At 44.1% G+C, this 17,038-nt stretch overlaps 1 protein-coding gene across 1 annotated transcript; it reads right to left on the bottom strand.

Moving 5' to 3' along the window:
- Positions 1-375: 375 nt before the first annotated feature.
- VKORC1L1 (vitamin K epoxide reductase complex subunit 1 like 1) lies at positions 376-15,845 on the bottom strand. Its single transcript, XM_032200999.1, has 3 exons — positions 15,646-15,845; positions 5,144-5,253; positions 376-4,449 (listed from the first exon to the last, which is right to left on the bottom strand). Exons 1-3 carry the CDS (start codon positions 15,837-15,839, stop codon positions 4,223-4,225), a joined length of 531 nt encoding a protein of 176 aa, XP_032056890.1. The 5' UTR covers positions 15,840-15,845; the 3' UTR covers positions 376-4,222.
- Positions 15,846-17,038: the final 1,193 nt, after the last annotated feature.

Here is a 17,038-nt window from a genome sequence, read left to right as displayed (position 1 = left end):
AAGGAACTGATAAAAATAACATACTTAACGTTTTTTGCATGTTGCTTAAGGAACTGTAAACAGTAAAGCCTCAAGTCAATGCTGCCCAACCTTTACAGCCCCACGTGCACACAACATTCAGCGAGACACAAGGAAGCTGCAGAAGTTCTGTAAGCTGGGATCTCTGGGGACCCAAGGGCTTTAATCCTTCTACGGCTAGCATACAATTTCTTTCAAAGAGATCACAACTTCGTACATTTCAAGAAACAGAATTACAGTACTGACTTTAAAGACAGTTTCTAAGGCTCAGACTGAGTCCAAAAAGGCCTCTGAGTTCATTCAAGCTCTTGTTTGGACTGCATGAATGCAGCATAAGAATGATTGCAGCAAGACGTCCACAGGTAATTTCTACATTTATTTTTTATACCAAAAAGTTATGTGCAACAAATAGAATTCGTACATATTTACATTGTTTTACCTGTTAGCAAAATCGTATCCTAAACCTCCGATAGAGAATCTCTCAACTATATTGATAAAAGGAACATCTGCCCAGTGACTCCATTTAAATGGGTGTTTAATTTGGAGTTTAAAGCACTAGTGATAATAGTTGATGGAACATACAGTACAGAACAAACACCTAATATTTAGGCCATGCTTAATACAGTTGTATGGTAACAGAATACTTCATCTTTTCTGGACCAGTTTTCTCTAGATCATCTTGAAACAACGTTGGCAGAACCAAAGTTACTAGAACTCTCCTTAACTTTAGCCAATGTTAATTAGGAGACCCAAGTGCTGCCCAAAGCACCTTGTCAATATTTTTGATCAAGAGACTGTACAGAAGACAACAAGTGTGTATTACAGTATGCAGAAATCTCCTGATGAGAGATCTGCTGTCACTTTGGAAATCAAAGGTGGTAGGGAATGTTTCCTTGGCTGTCCTTAGCATTGCAAACACTTTACAGTAAGAAGCTTCCAAGAACATTCACTTTCTAAACGAGACTTGAATGCTTCATTGGCTTTAAGAGTAACGAGTACCTTACAGTAAGAGGATTTCAGGAATGTTTACTTCCTAAACAGGTTTTGGGATGAGATTCTTCTGCCTTTCAATTTGCCCCTCCCTGCAGGACGGAGAGCCAGGCAGGGAGTGGTGCTGGGGAACAGCCCAAAATCACAAGCACTGTATCTTAAGACTTTTTTCCCCCCTCCACTCTCACGAGTGTTGAAACCACAACCAGAATCTGTGTAACAATACTGCCGCCTCCTCGTCCCTCTGTCAGGCCAAGTGTTATTTACTAGCATTTCCCCATTCTACTGCATCCACAGGACTTCCCAGAATTTCCCTTCAGTTTTGTAAACGGCCAATTCGTATCAATCACACGTAGGCAATGACAGTTGTTTTGGCTGAGGGGAGGCAGGGGGCAGTTGCATGAAGCACTTGTCTGATTTCTATCCCGTTACGAATTGCAACCCGAGCCATTTTACTGGAAGAAATATGCTGTTTCTATCATTTGGTAGCAATGAGGAAAGAGTCAAAGATCTGGAAGCAAAAAGGTCCAAATTTCTACTGCTAATATTAACTTTGCCCTTTATTCAGGCCAACTGCGTTTCCAAAGCACAAGAGAGAAAGTAGAAGAGTTAGGGCCATTTCTAGCAAATCACTTCCAGTAAAAAGTAACTGCAAGAAAAGCACACAAGACAAAGGAGTTCACAATTAAGGGTCAGATTTGCAAGGTTGTGCACAGAGTACAGCTGCAAATTCTTCCAGAGACCAAAGCGATTTTCCATTTGATCCCTACGTGCACACAAACAAGGACCGCAGACATGACTGCTGAAAATCTGGCCCTGAACAATTTTACTAAACAAACTGAATTAACAGACTATGCCCACACAGACAAGCACAAGACACAGTGAAGTTAGTCAACACCTATACTTTCAGTTGATGTTTTTTTCCTTTTTTTTTTTTTTCAGTGCGCATTACAACCAGAAATCAGACCAAGTAATCATTGATTAAACTTGTCTCCGTTGCTGCTTGTTCTGATATTAGCGCTGCGACTAACCATTTCAGGCAGCATGTTTACCTCTTCCTCAGATGAAAAGATGCTTTAGTGTAGATCACAGGAATGCATCAAAATAAATCTATACAACATATTAAACAGTGATATTGTCTCAAGGCTTATAAGAGAACAGAGTGAAGCCCTGAGGGACCAGCTTAACACCATTCGCTCCCCTCACGTCAAAGTTCAAGGCATTTGAGAGACAGAACTAAACATCAAGACAAGCTTTAACTATACTCTGGTCAATACAAAATGCATTTAATGAATTGTCGTCTAAAACTCTTAGACAAGAGGGACGTGTAATTTAGTGTTACATGCAACAGATGTTACTCATACCACAGAACTCTATACATAAAAGCAGTTTCCACCTACATCCTTGATACAAACCAGAAAATTACTTCAGTAGTAATTTAAATACTATTTTCTGAATGCAACCTAAAAATTCTATTTTCTCTACTGAACGCTGCATGTTTCACAGTCAAGTTCATCCTCAGCAACTTAGTGTTTTTAATCCACTTAGCTGTACAACAGAAGTGTCTTTTTGACATTCATGTGCAAGAAAAAATCCTAAGATTAGTTAAACTAATTCTTTAAATAAGTGGGTATGCAGTTGGAACTCTTCGTATTTAGAAGCTGACAAGGGCAAAAAGCAGCACAGCACCAATTACAGAAAGTAGCTGAATATTTTGGTGTCAGAGTCCAAAACACAAGCATTTTACTTTCCCAGTCACGTCAACCTCCTATCGCATTGAGTTAAACCATATTGCTACCACTTCTCAGTCTAAAAACTAACATAGGTTTCTTAATACTTTTCTATGGCCAGCAAGTTTTCTGGGACTGTTGTTTGTTCATTTTTAAAGCAAGGACACTTCTGTCTGCCAAGTTCAACACAAAGTATTTGGTTTAAGATTTTAAGACAGAAGGCACTTTTAACATTCAGCCTTAGAATACTGCGTGCAGAAACATTACAATTTTGTTCCTTTGCATAAATCTGCAGTTTAATTTTTTTTTTTTTTAATTAGTTATTAGAAAGAGCAATGATAGCACTATATCACATTTCATTTTCAGGAGCACATTTACTTAGTTATCCCGCTAAACAGACTGCCCTTCCAAAGGATCTCGTGTGTGTCAGGCCTAAAGTTCATGTCCCAATATAGCACAAACCGAAGATCCTGACGAAGATCAATTCAGTATCTGCTTATTCAGTGCACTACTTGGTTATCCCGCTCAGTCAGTGGTTTCCACTGCAAATTGCAATCCTATACTGCAGCACTCATGTAACATCAAACATTAGTAACACTGCCTGTCTGACTGCAGTTTAAAACGAAACAGCACTGCCTGGAAATTCAGTCCTTCCAAAGGGCGCTCTTTGATACCCCAACCCCCAGTCTGTAAATAGCATTCCGGTGGTAACCTTCTATTGACCACATTAAGCTGTTTTCATTCTGTACAGAAATTAATGAAATTGTGGTTTAAATGAACATACTTCAGGTTTCAGCTTTAATTCCATTCTCAATACTGGAAACAAGAAAAATGGAACAAAACCCAACCATCATTTTCGTGAAAGCGCTAGCAGCGAGTGCAGCAACACGGTGTTCTCTACAGAGGTCACTTCTTCCATCACGTCAGTCGACTGTTAGCTGAACACTCCGAAAGCTCCTAGGCTAACAAAACTGATTGTACAGTGAGTTCTCCAGGGATGAAACCAATATTTCTAATTTTATTTACAGTATAAGTCCTAGTTAGATCTAAGTCCATCAGCTAAAAAAAATAAAATGTAATACACATACTGTAAACATGGCAACATTAAATATTGTAATGCTATTCTAGAATATTTAATGTCATGATCACATCTTGTTATACCTGAATTTATATACAGGATATTTTATAGCAAGTGTTACCCACTTTACAAGTGGAGGGGGTGGAGAGTCTAGGTTTTGCTGTGGCTAGAACTCCTTCAAAGTAAAGTTAAAGCTTGTCTTTGATTGTATTAGAGCTTTCTTTCATAACCACATTTGAATTGAAGATTACCACAAAAAATTATTTAGGGCCCCTTCCAATTTATAATTAAAAATTCAGTTATGATTCTCAAGGAAAGTGTCTGATATGGAGAATAAAAAATTACTGCAAAATAAACTTAATGGAAGTTGGGTCTTCAGACTGTCAGTCAAAAGTTCAAACAGGCGTTATTCCTGTTTGGGTTGGAGTTGCCGTTTCCAGGCCTCGTTCAAATAAACTAGTCGTTTGTAGTTGATGATAAAGAGAATGAAGTTCAGCAAATATGTGATGACGCAGACAATGCAAAATTCCTTCAGCACGAAGTACAGAATGTACGCCAAGTACAATGACCCTACTACAGACACTATGGAGGATGTCATGAGGATTAGAGCTGCTACTGCACTTGCTGTCATACCTGCAACAAGAGAGAAAGAGTTACTGCTGCTGCTCTCGTCCCCCCTTTCCACAAAAAGCACAAAACCTACGCACTCCAACTCAAACTCAAGGCTACTCAGCAAGTTTGTAGGACATAAAAGTCTGTTCAAAATACCATGAGTTCAAGAAGCTGACAAATCGCTACACGGAGGGGAGCTCCTAGGTTCTGCACAACAGTCCTCTGATAAGAAGTATGTGTAGTATTTACTTTCTTCCTTATTCCTGAATTTTGGGAAAGTTACAGGTTGGTCAAGTTATGTCTATTGATACAAATAGCTTTAGAGCAGACCACAGAGTCAGAACATACATACACACACTGCTACACTTCGTGCACTTTTTGCCTGCTATCCCCATATCCCCTGCAGAACTTGCACGTTCCAGTTTCATCTTTTCTATCCTGCAATCCAATGCTAAATACATTTAAGTGATAATACCAGCGCAGCAACTGTCTTGATACTTGTATTATTAATAGCATAGCAGGAAAATTAAGATTGCTCTTGTTAGCATGTGGGCTTTTAAGCCCTTTACACAGATGTACCATTAGACTGGTTCTAATAAAAAAAAAGAACACACATTTTATCTGGTATCATGAGGATTCTGCAATGCATAACACATTCCCCTTATCACCATATACCTGTTATATATTTTAGGCTCTAAGTTGCATTAATACTTACCAAGTAACATTTGTAGTATATAAAACACGAGTCCAAAAACACTGTTTGACTGATTTATTGCACTGTCCTTTCCGAAGATGGAACCCAGCAGACCGAATCCTCGACCCCATCTGTAAGACAATGAAACTAAGTTAACTTGTAGTGGGGCACTTGTTGCTTTACCTCAGTATTTATAATTCATTCCTGTTGGGGAAAAAACCACAGAGCTACACATGCTCTGACAGGACCAGGGGGTCCCATCTGAAGTTCAGGGGTATCTGACAAGGAGGCAGCTTGCAACAGGGTGTGCGCTGGGTACACCTTTATCCCACAAACTGCTGATCAAAGTTATGTGTACACTGACAGCTTCAAGTTCACACAATTGCAGCTTCACCAAACACCACGTCTGCTTTCTCAGGTTGTAATTCAAAGCTCTTCTGTCAAATAACTGCGTCTTTCCTCCAGCAATAGTTTTAGCAGCTCTCTCTACTACAAGAGGAGTTGGACACATGCTCACTAGATATACAGCTACAGGAAAATGGTAAACCTCGTAAGTGGTTGTTACTGCCTGCCTGCCAGCATTTACCTCGCTGGCACTACAGCAAGCAGGTTGGAACATATGTTCACACCTCAGCGGCTCCCGATCCATCTAACGCCTTAGGAGGAACCAAATCTGGAAGGCAGACGAGCTGGGGATGGTACCAGAACAGGAGCCACAGGCCACATGTGCCAGAGCCCTGTATTTGAACAAGCACCTTAACAGCAAAGTAATTTTCAACACTAGTGATAAGGCAGGGAGCTGTACGAGCCCTACTGAGCTGCTGCTATAGTAGGGTGGATAAAAGGTGAGATTAGTGAATGCACTTGTGCTAGAAAGCAGTAATTTGATGTCCAGAAGCAGATCACTCCAATGCATCACTCCAGTTGCTACCCTAGAGGTGATGATCCTGCTAGACCCAAGGTACACCACAGGTTTGCTCTCTGTGCTACAGGAACGTGACAGCGGTGGAAGGCCACCACCACACTACGGCTTCTTCTCACAAGAAAGGTGTCACCGTAACGCAGCTTTACACCACCTCCAAAATACTTCACCTCAGAGCCATTTCTGCAACATTTATAAAACATATTCAAATTTATCACTTTAATTCAAGCTTAGTAACTGCCTGCAATTAACTATTATACCCAAATCTTGCGCTCTTCACCCCTAAATGTAAGTAGAATTATGTACTAATTCCTAAAAACAGCATTGACTGCATACATTAAAAAAATAAAATAAAATAAAGGGTCATGCTTTGGGTCTCAAGTCTTGCAAGTGACTGAAGAGAAACCTGTGCATAATTGTAAAGCTCCAATCAGCACAGAAAAGGCTGGCACTTGCTTTACCATGGAGACAGTGCCTCGCATCTGGTTGCAAGTCTCTGTAGCACAGGAAGGCCAGCAGTCCCCGTGAGCTTACAGCACGGCTTGGGGTGAAGCAGCACCACGGATGGACAGCAAAGATCTGGAAAAGCAGCTGTAGAGGTGCGAGAGCAGCACTTGAGAGCAAAGGGAGCCACACTTCCACAAGGGAGGGATTTTAAAAACAAAATATTGTACAACAAGACATAAACAAATATTACAAAGAAATACTGCACGTCCAGAAGAATCTCAGCTATGAGAAGACTTTCTTCCCACACTGGATTTTAAGTGAGAACTGCTTATTCTTCAGCCTTAATTTGATAAGATACTTGCAGCACATCTAACAACTCTGTCCGGCTGCCCAGCCACCAAAAACAGTATTACAGGCAGACAAATACATTAAAGGCATCATTATTCTGCATTTAGCAGTTGGAATTTTCTCTATTAACACATCAAGAGACACTTCAGCTTCCTACCCACAAGTGCAATTCATTGTTCAAGTCCCCAGGTGAGGGTAAAATCTACTTGAAGCCTTCCAGGCCTCCTTCCTGAGGCAGGTGGCAGAACTTAACACGTGCCTGAAGCCTGCAGTCCCCTTGCTCAAAGCACCTGCAGGATGCCGACGTGCCACCCTCTCATCCTCCTGAGATCCCATCCTGCTCAAGAGCATCACAAACTTCAGAGTCTGACCCTACAGTTATTCAGAATTCAATGAATTGCTGTTAATGGAAAGCTAACGAGTTCCAGCCCTCCGCGACAGGCAGTGTCCTCAAGTCACCATCTACAGCTGCAAGGTCAGAGCCCGGTGAAAGCTTTTTCCACGTGCACTAGTTCGTTAAGCATCTTGTTGGCCTTGTAGTCACTTTAAGGACATCAAGTGTTGGATTTCAGTCCATGGAGCACAGCTCCAGCCTCGCATCTTACTCCACATGCTTTGAAGTGGTTGAGAAGCCTGGAGTGGAAGATTCAAAGCACTTTCTCAGACTTACAAGGTTTGAAGTGTAGGGTAGTTTTCTACATCAAACAAATGAAAAAAAAAAAAAAGAGACTAATTTCTCTACGGAAGAGGCTAATTCATCCCCTAATTCTGTCACAAAGGTCCTAGAACTTGCTAAAACACACGATGAATCAAGTCATTTTGCAAGCAGTTGGAACAGAGGAGAGAGAAGGGGACTTGGACAGAAATCTTTCTTCTCATATCTAAATCATATAAATCACACACTATTTTTTTTTTTTTTACTTCGAATATCTAAAAACAAACAGCAAACACAGCAAGAAGACAGACTGCACTTAACAGGGAAAAAAAAAAGAAATTAAACATCAGTAAAACTAATGAAGGATAAGGGTTATAGATTGCTCAGAAGTTCTCTAAGGAACTTGTCCTTATAAAAAAAGGATTTAATTTACAAGAACTGACTATTAGTCAGCTCAGAATTTGTTTTTTTGATGTAAAAGGCTGGGTAAAATGTTAATGTTAATGAAGAACTGTTTGCACAGTAAGCTAAAAACACAAGCTCCACACCACCAACTTGTTCCTGGCACTGCCTCATGGCTCCCCATCCTGAACCAGCCGAGTGTTCTGCTGTGGAAATAAAGCTGCAGTCAGCTGGAGTGATTCAGAGCAGTATCACAAAGACATGTGGCAGGCCGACTTCTGCCACACCCAAGTCTCACTCTTATTTGAACGTAAAACAAACCGCACACCGGCCCGAACTAACTTCAAGGAAGTTTTAAAAGAAAGCTTTAAGACATCTTACTGCATATTTTAACTAACTCAAATTCCACCTCTGTTTAAGATGGCAGCCTGCTTCTTTTCTCATTTGCAGTTAACAGCTTTGAAAATGATTTGAAAAGTTATGCCCTCAAGAAGATCTTCACGTTCTCAGAATGCAGATTCAAGAAACCCACGACAAAGTCTTTAGAGGCGTGTAGTTTCCCAGCATCTAAAACTGAACGCTACAGTGGCTTTTTATTCACTATGTACATTCCTTTTATCAAAAGTAAGACTTGAAGGTCATTACCCACCCTCTAAACAATGGTGTGTGATAGTTAACAGCGCTCAGAAGCGTCGGTTGTTTTTTTTAACATCTCCAGTAACTCTGTGCACTTGACACTTGTAACAGAGCAGACAAGAACCGAGGTCATTTTGATCCCCAAGCGACGTATCTCCATTGCATCGGGTGCTGTTAAATCATTACTTCTTTCGCACCACTACGAACATCCTCCGTGTTCCAGAACAGCACTTACTTACAGGAGCACGCTCTAACACCGAACGTGTCACTGTGCTTTAGCAGTGACAACGCTGCTGGAGAAGGGCAGCCCGGAGAACTCCACGCTGTACTCTGTACTCTCGGACACCTGAAAGGCCAAGCTCCACGTTTAACAGGTTAGAAGCTGTCAGAGTTATCAGTATTAGCTCAAGACGAGGCACAGTTCCAAGCCTGCTGAACACAGTGAGTCAAACAAACACAAAGTGTATATTTAGCCAGGAGTCACATTAGCTCACCCACTTTCTGGAGGAAACACCGCGCTGTTTCTTCCAGCCAAGCACCCCTGCTCTCACAGCTACCAGCAGATGATGCTTTTTAGAGCTTTTACACAGAGATAATTGCCCAAGATGCTCTCCTTGACCTCAGTTATCCCTAAGAAACTTCTGAACTGGGGTTTCACCTGCACCAACATGCTTTGTAGCCTGCCTCGAAGCCTTCCTCAGTGCACCTGGACACGTTCTGAACACATCTTTTGAGCTCTGTAACATCCTCTTGCACTGAGCTTCTGAATCACCCCGCCTCACCTTCACCTGGCAGTCCTTAGTTCTCACCTCAGGAGAGGAACCAGCTGCTGTATGTTCATTTTAACACACAAAAAAACACAGACTGGGTCAGGTCAAGCCCAGGCAGCTCCAGCACCATGGCTCTGCCATCAGAGCAGCAGATGCCCAGGACAAGGCACCACGTACTTCCCCAGTTCATGTTCTGTCTCCTAAATGTCTTGTCAAAAGGGCCATCAAATCCTTCAGGAGGCCGGATTATCAAATGGCACAAGAGATTCAACATCTGAGGACACTGCACTTGTGCAGCAGCAGGCTTTCCCAACACATCTCTCACAATTTTTAGCTTAGCTGTAATGAAAAGGGCAAACAAAAATCAACAAAGCGGTGATATTTTCAGAGAACTCTAAGTAAAGAACACAAATTCTGCTTCTTGGCTACCAGCGCTTTACTTAAAACCCATCATTTCAGGATTGGTTTTCATCCCATACGAATTATTTAGCTATCAGCAGCAAGCACCATTTAGCCATTTGTAATCCTGAGGAAAAATATATATATATATAAATATATTTTTAAAATACTATATTTGAGAAGTGATATGCAAATTTCCTTAAATGTCATCTGACTTCTGTGAGACATTACAGCACAGAATGAGAGTTCCCAGGAGGGCAGCACGGCTGGCCTATGCTCACACATCGCCTTCAGTGAAAAGCTGATATAAAGGTCAAAGGATCCGGAGCATTTTAATACTGAGCAATGTTAAGAAACCCTGGTTGCAGCTTCTTTACAGCTTCACTGGAGGATTTTGGATTAAGCCCAGTTCATGGTTACAAGGTCACTCAGGCCGCCCTAACAGTTTTAATAAATTAAGTAAAAGCCTTCAATTAGAAGCCACAAGAAAGCAGATTAAAAATCCCCATTTGTAAGCTCTCCAGGAGCGCTTACAAGTTTTGATAACTTGGTTTCATGTTTAAATCTGCCAGCAGTATTTACCACAATCTGCTAGGATTTTGTTCTGTGTTTCCTCCAGCTCTACACCAGAAAACTGGTCCAAAAAATGTCAGCAGCTAGATCAGCAAAGCCTCGAGCAGACAGTGGTTGATTATTTCATAGCAGTCTTTACCAAAGCACCCACAAGCCAACAGCAACACGTTCCTTCTACATCATCTTTTATTAACCTATCACAAATGAAGCCCAAAGCTGAACCACGGGCACATTTTTCCATTTTCATGGCATCAGGCAAAATCGTTCTCGGCCCTATTACAAAATCCAGACAAGCCAGAAATAATATATTCATGAAATGCAATGATACACATTACAGATCACTGTAAGGTTGATAAAAGGACTCAAATAGCAAGGGTACTGGGTTTGTTTTATAATACGTAGTGGCAGAGGCACATCTTTTATAACGGCCTCAAGTATTAAGTCATCAATATTCTACTGAAAGGATGAGACAAAAGGGACTCAAACTGCCAGCTTCTGTGCTTTGGGAGCACCTGGGTTCAGAGCTAACAAAGATGGGTGTCTGTAAGCATTCCTACAAACAAAGAATAACCCTGGATCACCCTGCAGCTCACATCCTCCAGCCTCCCCCAGGACCTGCCAGTCCTGCCCAAGTCCTGCTCGCACCGCAGCTGGCACAGCAAACGGGGCAGATAACCTTGGCTCACGCTGCAGCTTTTTTTTCCTCGGCAAAAGTATTACTTGCAGTCCCTTCCCGCTCCTCTTTGGTGCTGAATCTGCTTCTACAGAGCTTTAGGAACTTGTACCCTTTGCTGTAAGAAAAACAAACAAACAAAGCACTTTATTCTCACCCCGAACCCAAAACGCAGCACCACAGCAGCTACTGGGAAGAAAAATAACCCCATCCCAGCTGACAGCAGGACCTGAGATGGGTTCTGCCCACACGGATTTCTGCTGCCCAGTCAAGAAACCAGAGATCTTCAAACCTTCCCTCAGGCAGCACAAACGATGAATCCTTGCTACAGAGTAACTGGCAAAGCATCCTTACGGCTGCTATCTAACGATCTGCAGACCTCAGAAATGAGCAACAACCAGTTTAAAATCACAGGACAGATTTTGGCATAGTCTTGGGAGGCCACATTTTCATGTAGAACTGTTTTGGCAGTTTGAGAACAACAACTATGATTCCTGTTGAATGGCCACCAGCTGTTCACATACTGCCCTTCGGCAGTTTCATCAAGTTTTTATCTCTTTCTCTACAGGACCACAGATGCCTAAAAAAACAGGGATGTGGCTCAGGTTAAAGACATTACCGACAAGCAAGGGCTAACAAAGCCAGTAACATTTCAAAAAGAAAAGCACATGGACCCCATTTGCCTAAACTGGTTTGCAAGAAGTGACCAGCCAAGCACAATTTTTCACCTTACAGTCACCTACAACTGCAACTACCAACCCCAAACACATCAGGACGCTTCCCTGTGGGCACAATGATAGAAAAGTGCTGGGCCATCAGGAGCTTACTGGTAAAGTGAAAGGTAACTGCTATTTAATGTCCTTAACCTGGAACCAAGCAAACCTGACAGACAGCAGGTTTACAGGAAGGTCCCCAACAGAACTGAAGGGGAACCTGCGAGGTCGAAGCTTTGTTCCATGTCTCACTCCCTTGGATAACAGGGTTGTTCTTCTCAACTTGGCATTCTCGCTCTGAAGATGTACCAGCAGAACAGATTCGGCAAGGTGTGCTTCACCAAAAACCACCACTGGTCAAAGTTTTTGACTTTAATCCATTGCAGCACAACTGAACACCCGCTGGTGGACAAATAAGCCCTACAGCAGTGGAGTTATGCTCACTCATCACAGCACTGAAGTACTGCAGCACAAGACTGAGCAACTCAACTACATCACTCACCCAGAAGACAGAAAGCTGAAGAAGTCCAAAACCCCCATCTGAACAGGGGTTTCAGAGTGGCTCAGCCATAAGCCGACAGGCAATCCAAGATGTTGCATGTGAGCACGAAGTTCAGAGGAGGGAATCCCTAAAATGTCATCTATCCAGACGAACACTGATTCTTAAAATCCTAGTTTGACTCTAGAACCTATTCAGTGAGTTGGCTAAAGATGTTGGTCACTATTTCCAAAGCTCTTCACTTTCACGGCTGCCTGAAAGCTACAAACATGGCTGAAGATGGATTGTGACGAGTCACTGGTCATTCATTTCGGCTGTATTAAAGTTGTCACAGCATTAACACAATCTGGGGTACAAAACTCTTTCAGCAAGAGCCATCCACTAACCTGATCTGTCCTGCAGGCACCTTAAATTAATCCAGAGAGAAAGCAAAAACATACCAAAAGACCCCAAAACTCTCCCATGGCATATAAAACAAAACAAAGAGCTCAGGGGTTCTGTGTTACTACTAAAATGTCCCATTTCATTTCAAGCCACACCACCAGCCATAGGACTTGAAACTTGTTAGTTTAATTTCCGCTATGAAACTATTATAATAGCAAAACCAAAAAGGTTTTTAGGACCTGCTATTAGCCAGTCTCATTATAAATAAAGCCATTCCTGCCACTTAATTATTCTCAGATACAAGAGAGCAATCCACTTAAAGCATCTCCAGCAATTGCCAAGTTAAAACATTTGCTATTTCCCTACATCTTATCTCTCCCTGGATAATGACAGTGGTCATTATGCAGTCCTTAACAGTTTTTCTTTCTAAACCATTGTCATGAACTTTCCCCGTGATAAAAGCTTGAAATATGCTGACCATTAACATGTTGAGCAGTCAGAGATACTAGGAAGGTAGCTCTCCAGCACAATCTTCTGCGTGAGTCAGTCTCTGATACAAGATTTTCCATGCTCCTCCCTCTGCATACTGCTAATCTTCGCATTTCTTCTCTCATTCTTGTGCCAATACCAGATTTGGCTTAAAAACAAGACTTGGGAATAACAGCAGCTTATTAGTGGAAAAAAATCCTCCCCAAAGACCAGAACTTCGTTACAAAATAATTCAGCTAAAGATGACTCCACGAGCTTACTCCAATTATTCTACAAATTCACTATTAACCCCAACACCGTGACTCTACTTCTAAATTCAGTCCTCTGCTGGAATCATCGCTTGAAACGTGCAGGTTGTTACGCTCCAAGTTCCATTACTTCCATCAGCAAATCTACCTTAAATAAAGTCACACAACTGAAAGAACGCTCCAGAAGCTGGTGAGAGACACAAAGAGCAAGTCTGCCATCCATTTAACTCTGTGAAAACTGATCATAATCACAAATTATTGGCTTGGTTGTGTAACTGGCGGCGTAATAGTTTAATGAAAAAAGAAGGAGCTGAAAGTTAAATCTGCATTGCACGTGTGCACCACATTTGAAAGTCTGCTGTCCTGGTGAAATCTGAATTATGGTTTGAAGCTCCTCACAGAAACCAAGCTTCAGAGAAACTTTGGTGACACATGGTAGCAACGAGAGGCATTAAATGGGAGAGGGACATAAGAAGGATTGATGGATGGGATGCTGTGGCAACACAGAAAATACAATTTCTATCCTCGTTTTCCTTCAAAATTCAACAGCTTGCCCTCTTGTCTTGGTTTTAGAGGAATATTCCTTTTTTGTCTGCATCCTGCAACGCTGGAAGCACATTCGTCTCCAAATAAGGTTTGACTGAGCAGAACTTGCATGCTCCTTTTTCCGCAAACTCTTTTTACCACCTGCTTCAATTATCATGAGCTATCCTGACATTTGCAATACTTCAGTCGTTAAGCATGATTCTCCTAGCAACTGCTGGGGAGATTTCAGCGGATTTTGTCCCTAAACGTTCATGTTATTATACAGAACTCCTGCAGTAGAGTATTTACAGGTCCTACCACAGCTTACACAACATTTCTGCTGCAGCATTCCCAATGAATACTATAATTACACGGCATTATTCTATAATTAGAGATATCTACAGATATAATTAGAACTATTTTGCTTTTCAAAGCATTCGGTAAATACATATTAAAACTGTTTACTTGAAATTCCCAGTCTCAAGAGCAGCCTTTACAATAACAACAAGCTACTGAAGGGCCAATTGTATACACGAATAGACCACTGCCAAGGCTACTCAGGTGCTTGAGTCCTTGTTATTCTCTTTCACCTCTAAAGCCGTGAGAAAAGTATCTCACAGGGTTTACTCTCCATAGCCCACGCATAATTTTAACTTATAAATTTAAGCTATCCAGGCAGGCATATTGAAGCCTTCTTGCTGTTTCGATATAAACATTGAATTTCAGGACACTTCGCCAGTAGTGCCATGACCAAGCTTGTTATCTTCACAAACTAAAGACTGTCTGATGACAGACTGACAGCAGAGTTAGAGCCCTCGTACAATCCCAAGAGTCTCTTCTCAGACATCCCCAGATACACATCTCCTTGTAACTTAAGACGATGATGCCTATGTCACCCCAGAAGTGATTTCAGCAGTAAGATTTCCCTGTATGCTGTGTCTAAACAGATTAACCAGCTCCCTCCTTACCAGATTACGGGCGTGTTCTCACCCACAACTTTGTAACGATAATACAGAATGTGCCCTTACACGAATTGTGACAGCTTTTGTGCAGATTACATCAAAAGAAGGGGAAAAAAAATGACAGAAAACACTCCACTGAAGGTACAGATACAAAAACATAAGCTTTTAATACATAATTTTGCTGAACAACCTAAACACTCCCACTCTTAGCTCCTTACCTATGTATACCTTTGCGTGTCTCTACACATGTATGCGCAGACATGTATATGCACACACATACGTATATGCATGTCTTTGGACAAATCACCTTATTTTTTTGGCTGAAATACTTGAGAGCGTGCTCCTAGGCGGGTTTCCCAGCCAAATGGCACCCGTGGGCACTTCCTGCAGCACCCTCACACCGCTGGCACCAGTAACCACCCAGCAGGTTACGCCTTCTCCCTGCTGCCACCGAGCAAACCAGTTACCTGACAGGTAACGACCCAAGCCAGCAGCACACTGAAATTCACACCCCAACTCTCCTAACAGAGATGAAAAACACGTACCTTTAAAAAACACCCCCTAAAATAATTCCTGATGGGAAACTGGCAAAATAAATCGAGCTTTGAGCGAGGCTCGTGCTGCTGAGGCACACCTCCCTGCACCAAGCCCCCCGGGGCCGCCCAGAGACCCCCTTTGGGGCGGGCACCGGCACCACAGGGCAGCCCCCGGACGGGCAGCGGCACCACACGGAGCCCCCCAGCCCCTCAGGCCGCGACCCCCTTCGGCTGCCCCTTAGCAGCCGCCCCCCCCGCCCTTCAACGCCCTCCCCCGGCCCGTTGAGGCCCGCTCCCCTCAGCCCCTCAGCCCCCTGCCCGCCTCCCCTCAGCCCCCCTCACCTGGACGTGATGGCGGCGGAGCAGCGGACCCTCTCGCTGAGGTCGCACAGGGCCTGGTAGCGAAGGTCGCGGCCCTTCTCCCGCTCCAGGTGGCAGGCGTAGAGGGACAGCAGGATGCCGGCGGCGCACACGGCCGAGCGGGCCACCCGCTCCCAGCGCGGCACCGACACTCGCAGCAGGACGGGCGCCGCCATCTTACCCCCGCCCTCCCTCCTCCTCGGCCCGCGCCGCGCGCCCGCCGCCGCCCGGCCGCGCATGCGCGCCCGCACCCCATTGGCTCGCTCCGCCCCCCCTCCCTTCCACCGCTTGGCCGCGCCCGACGCGTGGCGCTCGGCGACGACGTCACGTCAGGGAGGGGAGGGGAGGGAGGGGGGATAGGGGGGAGGGCTGCGTGAGGGGAGGGAAGGAGGGAGGGGGGCGCCCCCTGGTGGAGGGAGGGGGCAGAGCGGGTTTTGGGGAGGAAAAAGGGGGGTTTGGTCGTTTTTGTTGTATGTGGTACTGAAATAGAGTCCTGTGCTTGGCGCTGGGGTTCTGTCGTCCTTCACACGTCGTGGATTGAGGGAGTTATTGGGGTTGGAAAAGAGCTACGGGATATTCCAACCACCCCCTGCCAGCACTGCCACCACTGCAGCGTGTCCCCAAGCATCACCAACCTGCCCCTAACCGCCCCCAGGGATAAAACACGTCCCCAAGCACCACACCTACACAGCCCCTAAACACCCTCAGGGGCTGTGGTGACTCCACCACCTCCCTGGGCAACCCGTCCCAGTGCCTGGCTGCTCTTTCTGAGCAGAAATGTCTCCTCATTCCCAACCTGAACCTCCCCTGGCAAAGCTTGAGGCCATTCCCTCTGGTCCTATCACTGGTTACCTGTGAGCAGAGGACGACCTCCAGCTCCCCACCCCTTCCTTTCAGGTAGTTGCAAAGAGCAATGAGGTCTGCTCTGAGCCTCCTCTTCTCCAGACCAAACACCCCCAGCTCCCTCAGCCACTCCTCACAGGACTTGTGTCCCAGAAACTTCCCCAGCCTCGTAGCCCTTCTCTGGACACACTCCGTGGTCTCAATGTCCTTGTAGGTTGGTGATGGCATTCACAGTGTACCCACACATAACCCTGGTAAAAGGCAACCACCAGGGCCACATCTCCTCTCAGTTACCCCACGGGCTTCTGTCAAAAGCTGCCCCAGTGCTGGTCCAGTTGGAGTTTGGGAAACTGGCCCACATCTCCAGTCTGCAGACGCACAACCCACCTAGCAGCTGAAAATACATTGGGTTTTGCCCACTGTAGGCACCCACCACAAATGCTGCTCTTGCTTGCGTTGGAGGATGGCCACAGCCCTCTGGTTCTCCTTCCCTTCCAGGTTCTGCCACTTGTTAGCAGATGGAGGAGTGGAT

The sequence above is a fragment of the Aythya fuligula genome, chromosome 20, assembly GCF_009819795.1.
Source record: "Aythya fuligula isolate bAytFul2 chromosome 20, bAytFul2.pri, whole genome shotgun sequence".
Taxonomy (NCBI): domain Eukaryota; kingdom Metazoa; phylum Chordata; class Aves; order Anseriformes; family Anatidae; genus Aythya; species Aythya fuligula.
The sequence above is the reverse complement of the archived record's forward strand: the minus strand, read 5'-3'. Positions and strand labels throughout refer to the sequence as shown.

Coding starts and splice junctions, on each gene's coding strand:
- VKORC1L1 (XM_032200999.1), bottom strand. CDS start 15,839: ATGGCGGCGCCCGTCCTGCTGCGAGTGTCGGTGCCGCGCTGGGAGCGG. Junction 5,254..15,645: donor TCCGCCGCCATCACGTCCAG/GTGAGGGGGGCT, acceptor ATTGTCTTACAG/ATGGGGTCGAGGATTCGGTC. Junction 4,450..5,143: donor TATACTACAAATGTTACTTG/GTAAGTATTAAT, acceptor CTCTTGTTGCAG/GTATGACAGCAAGTGCAGTA.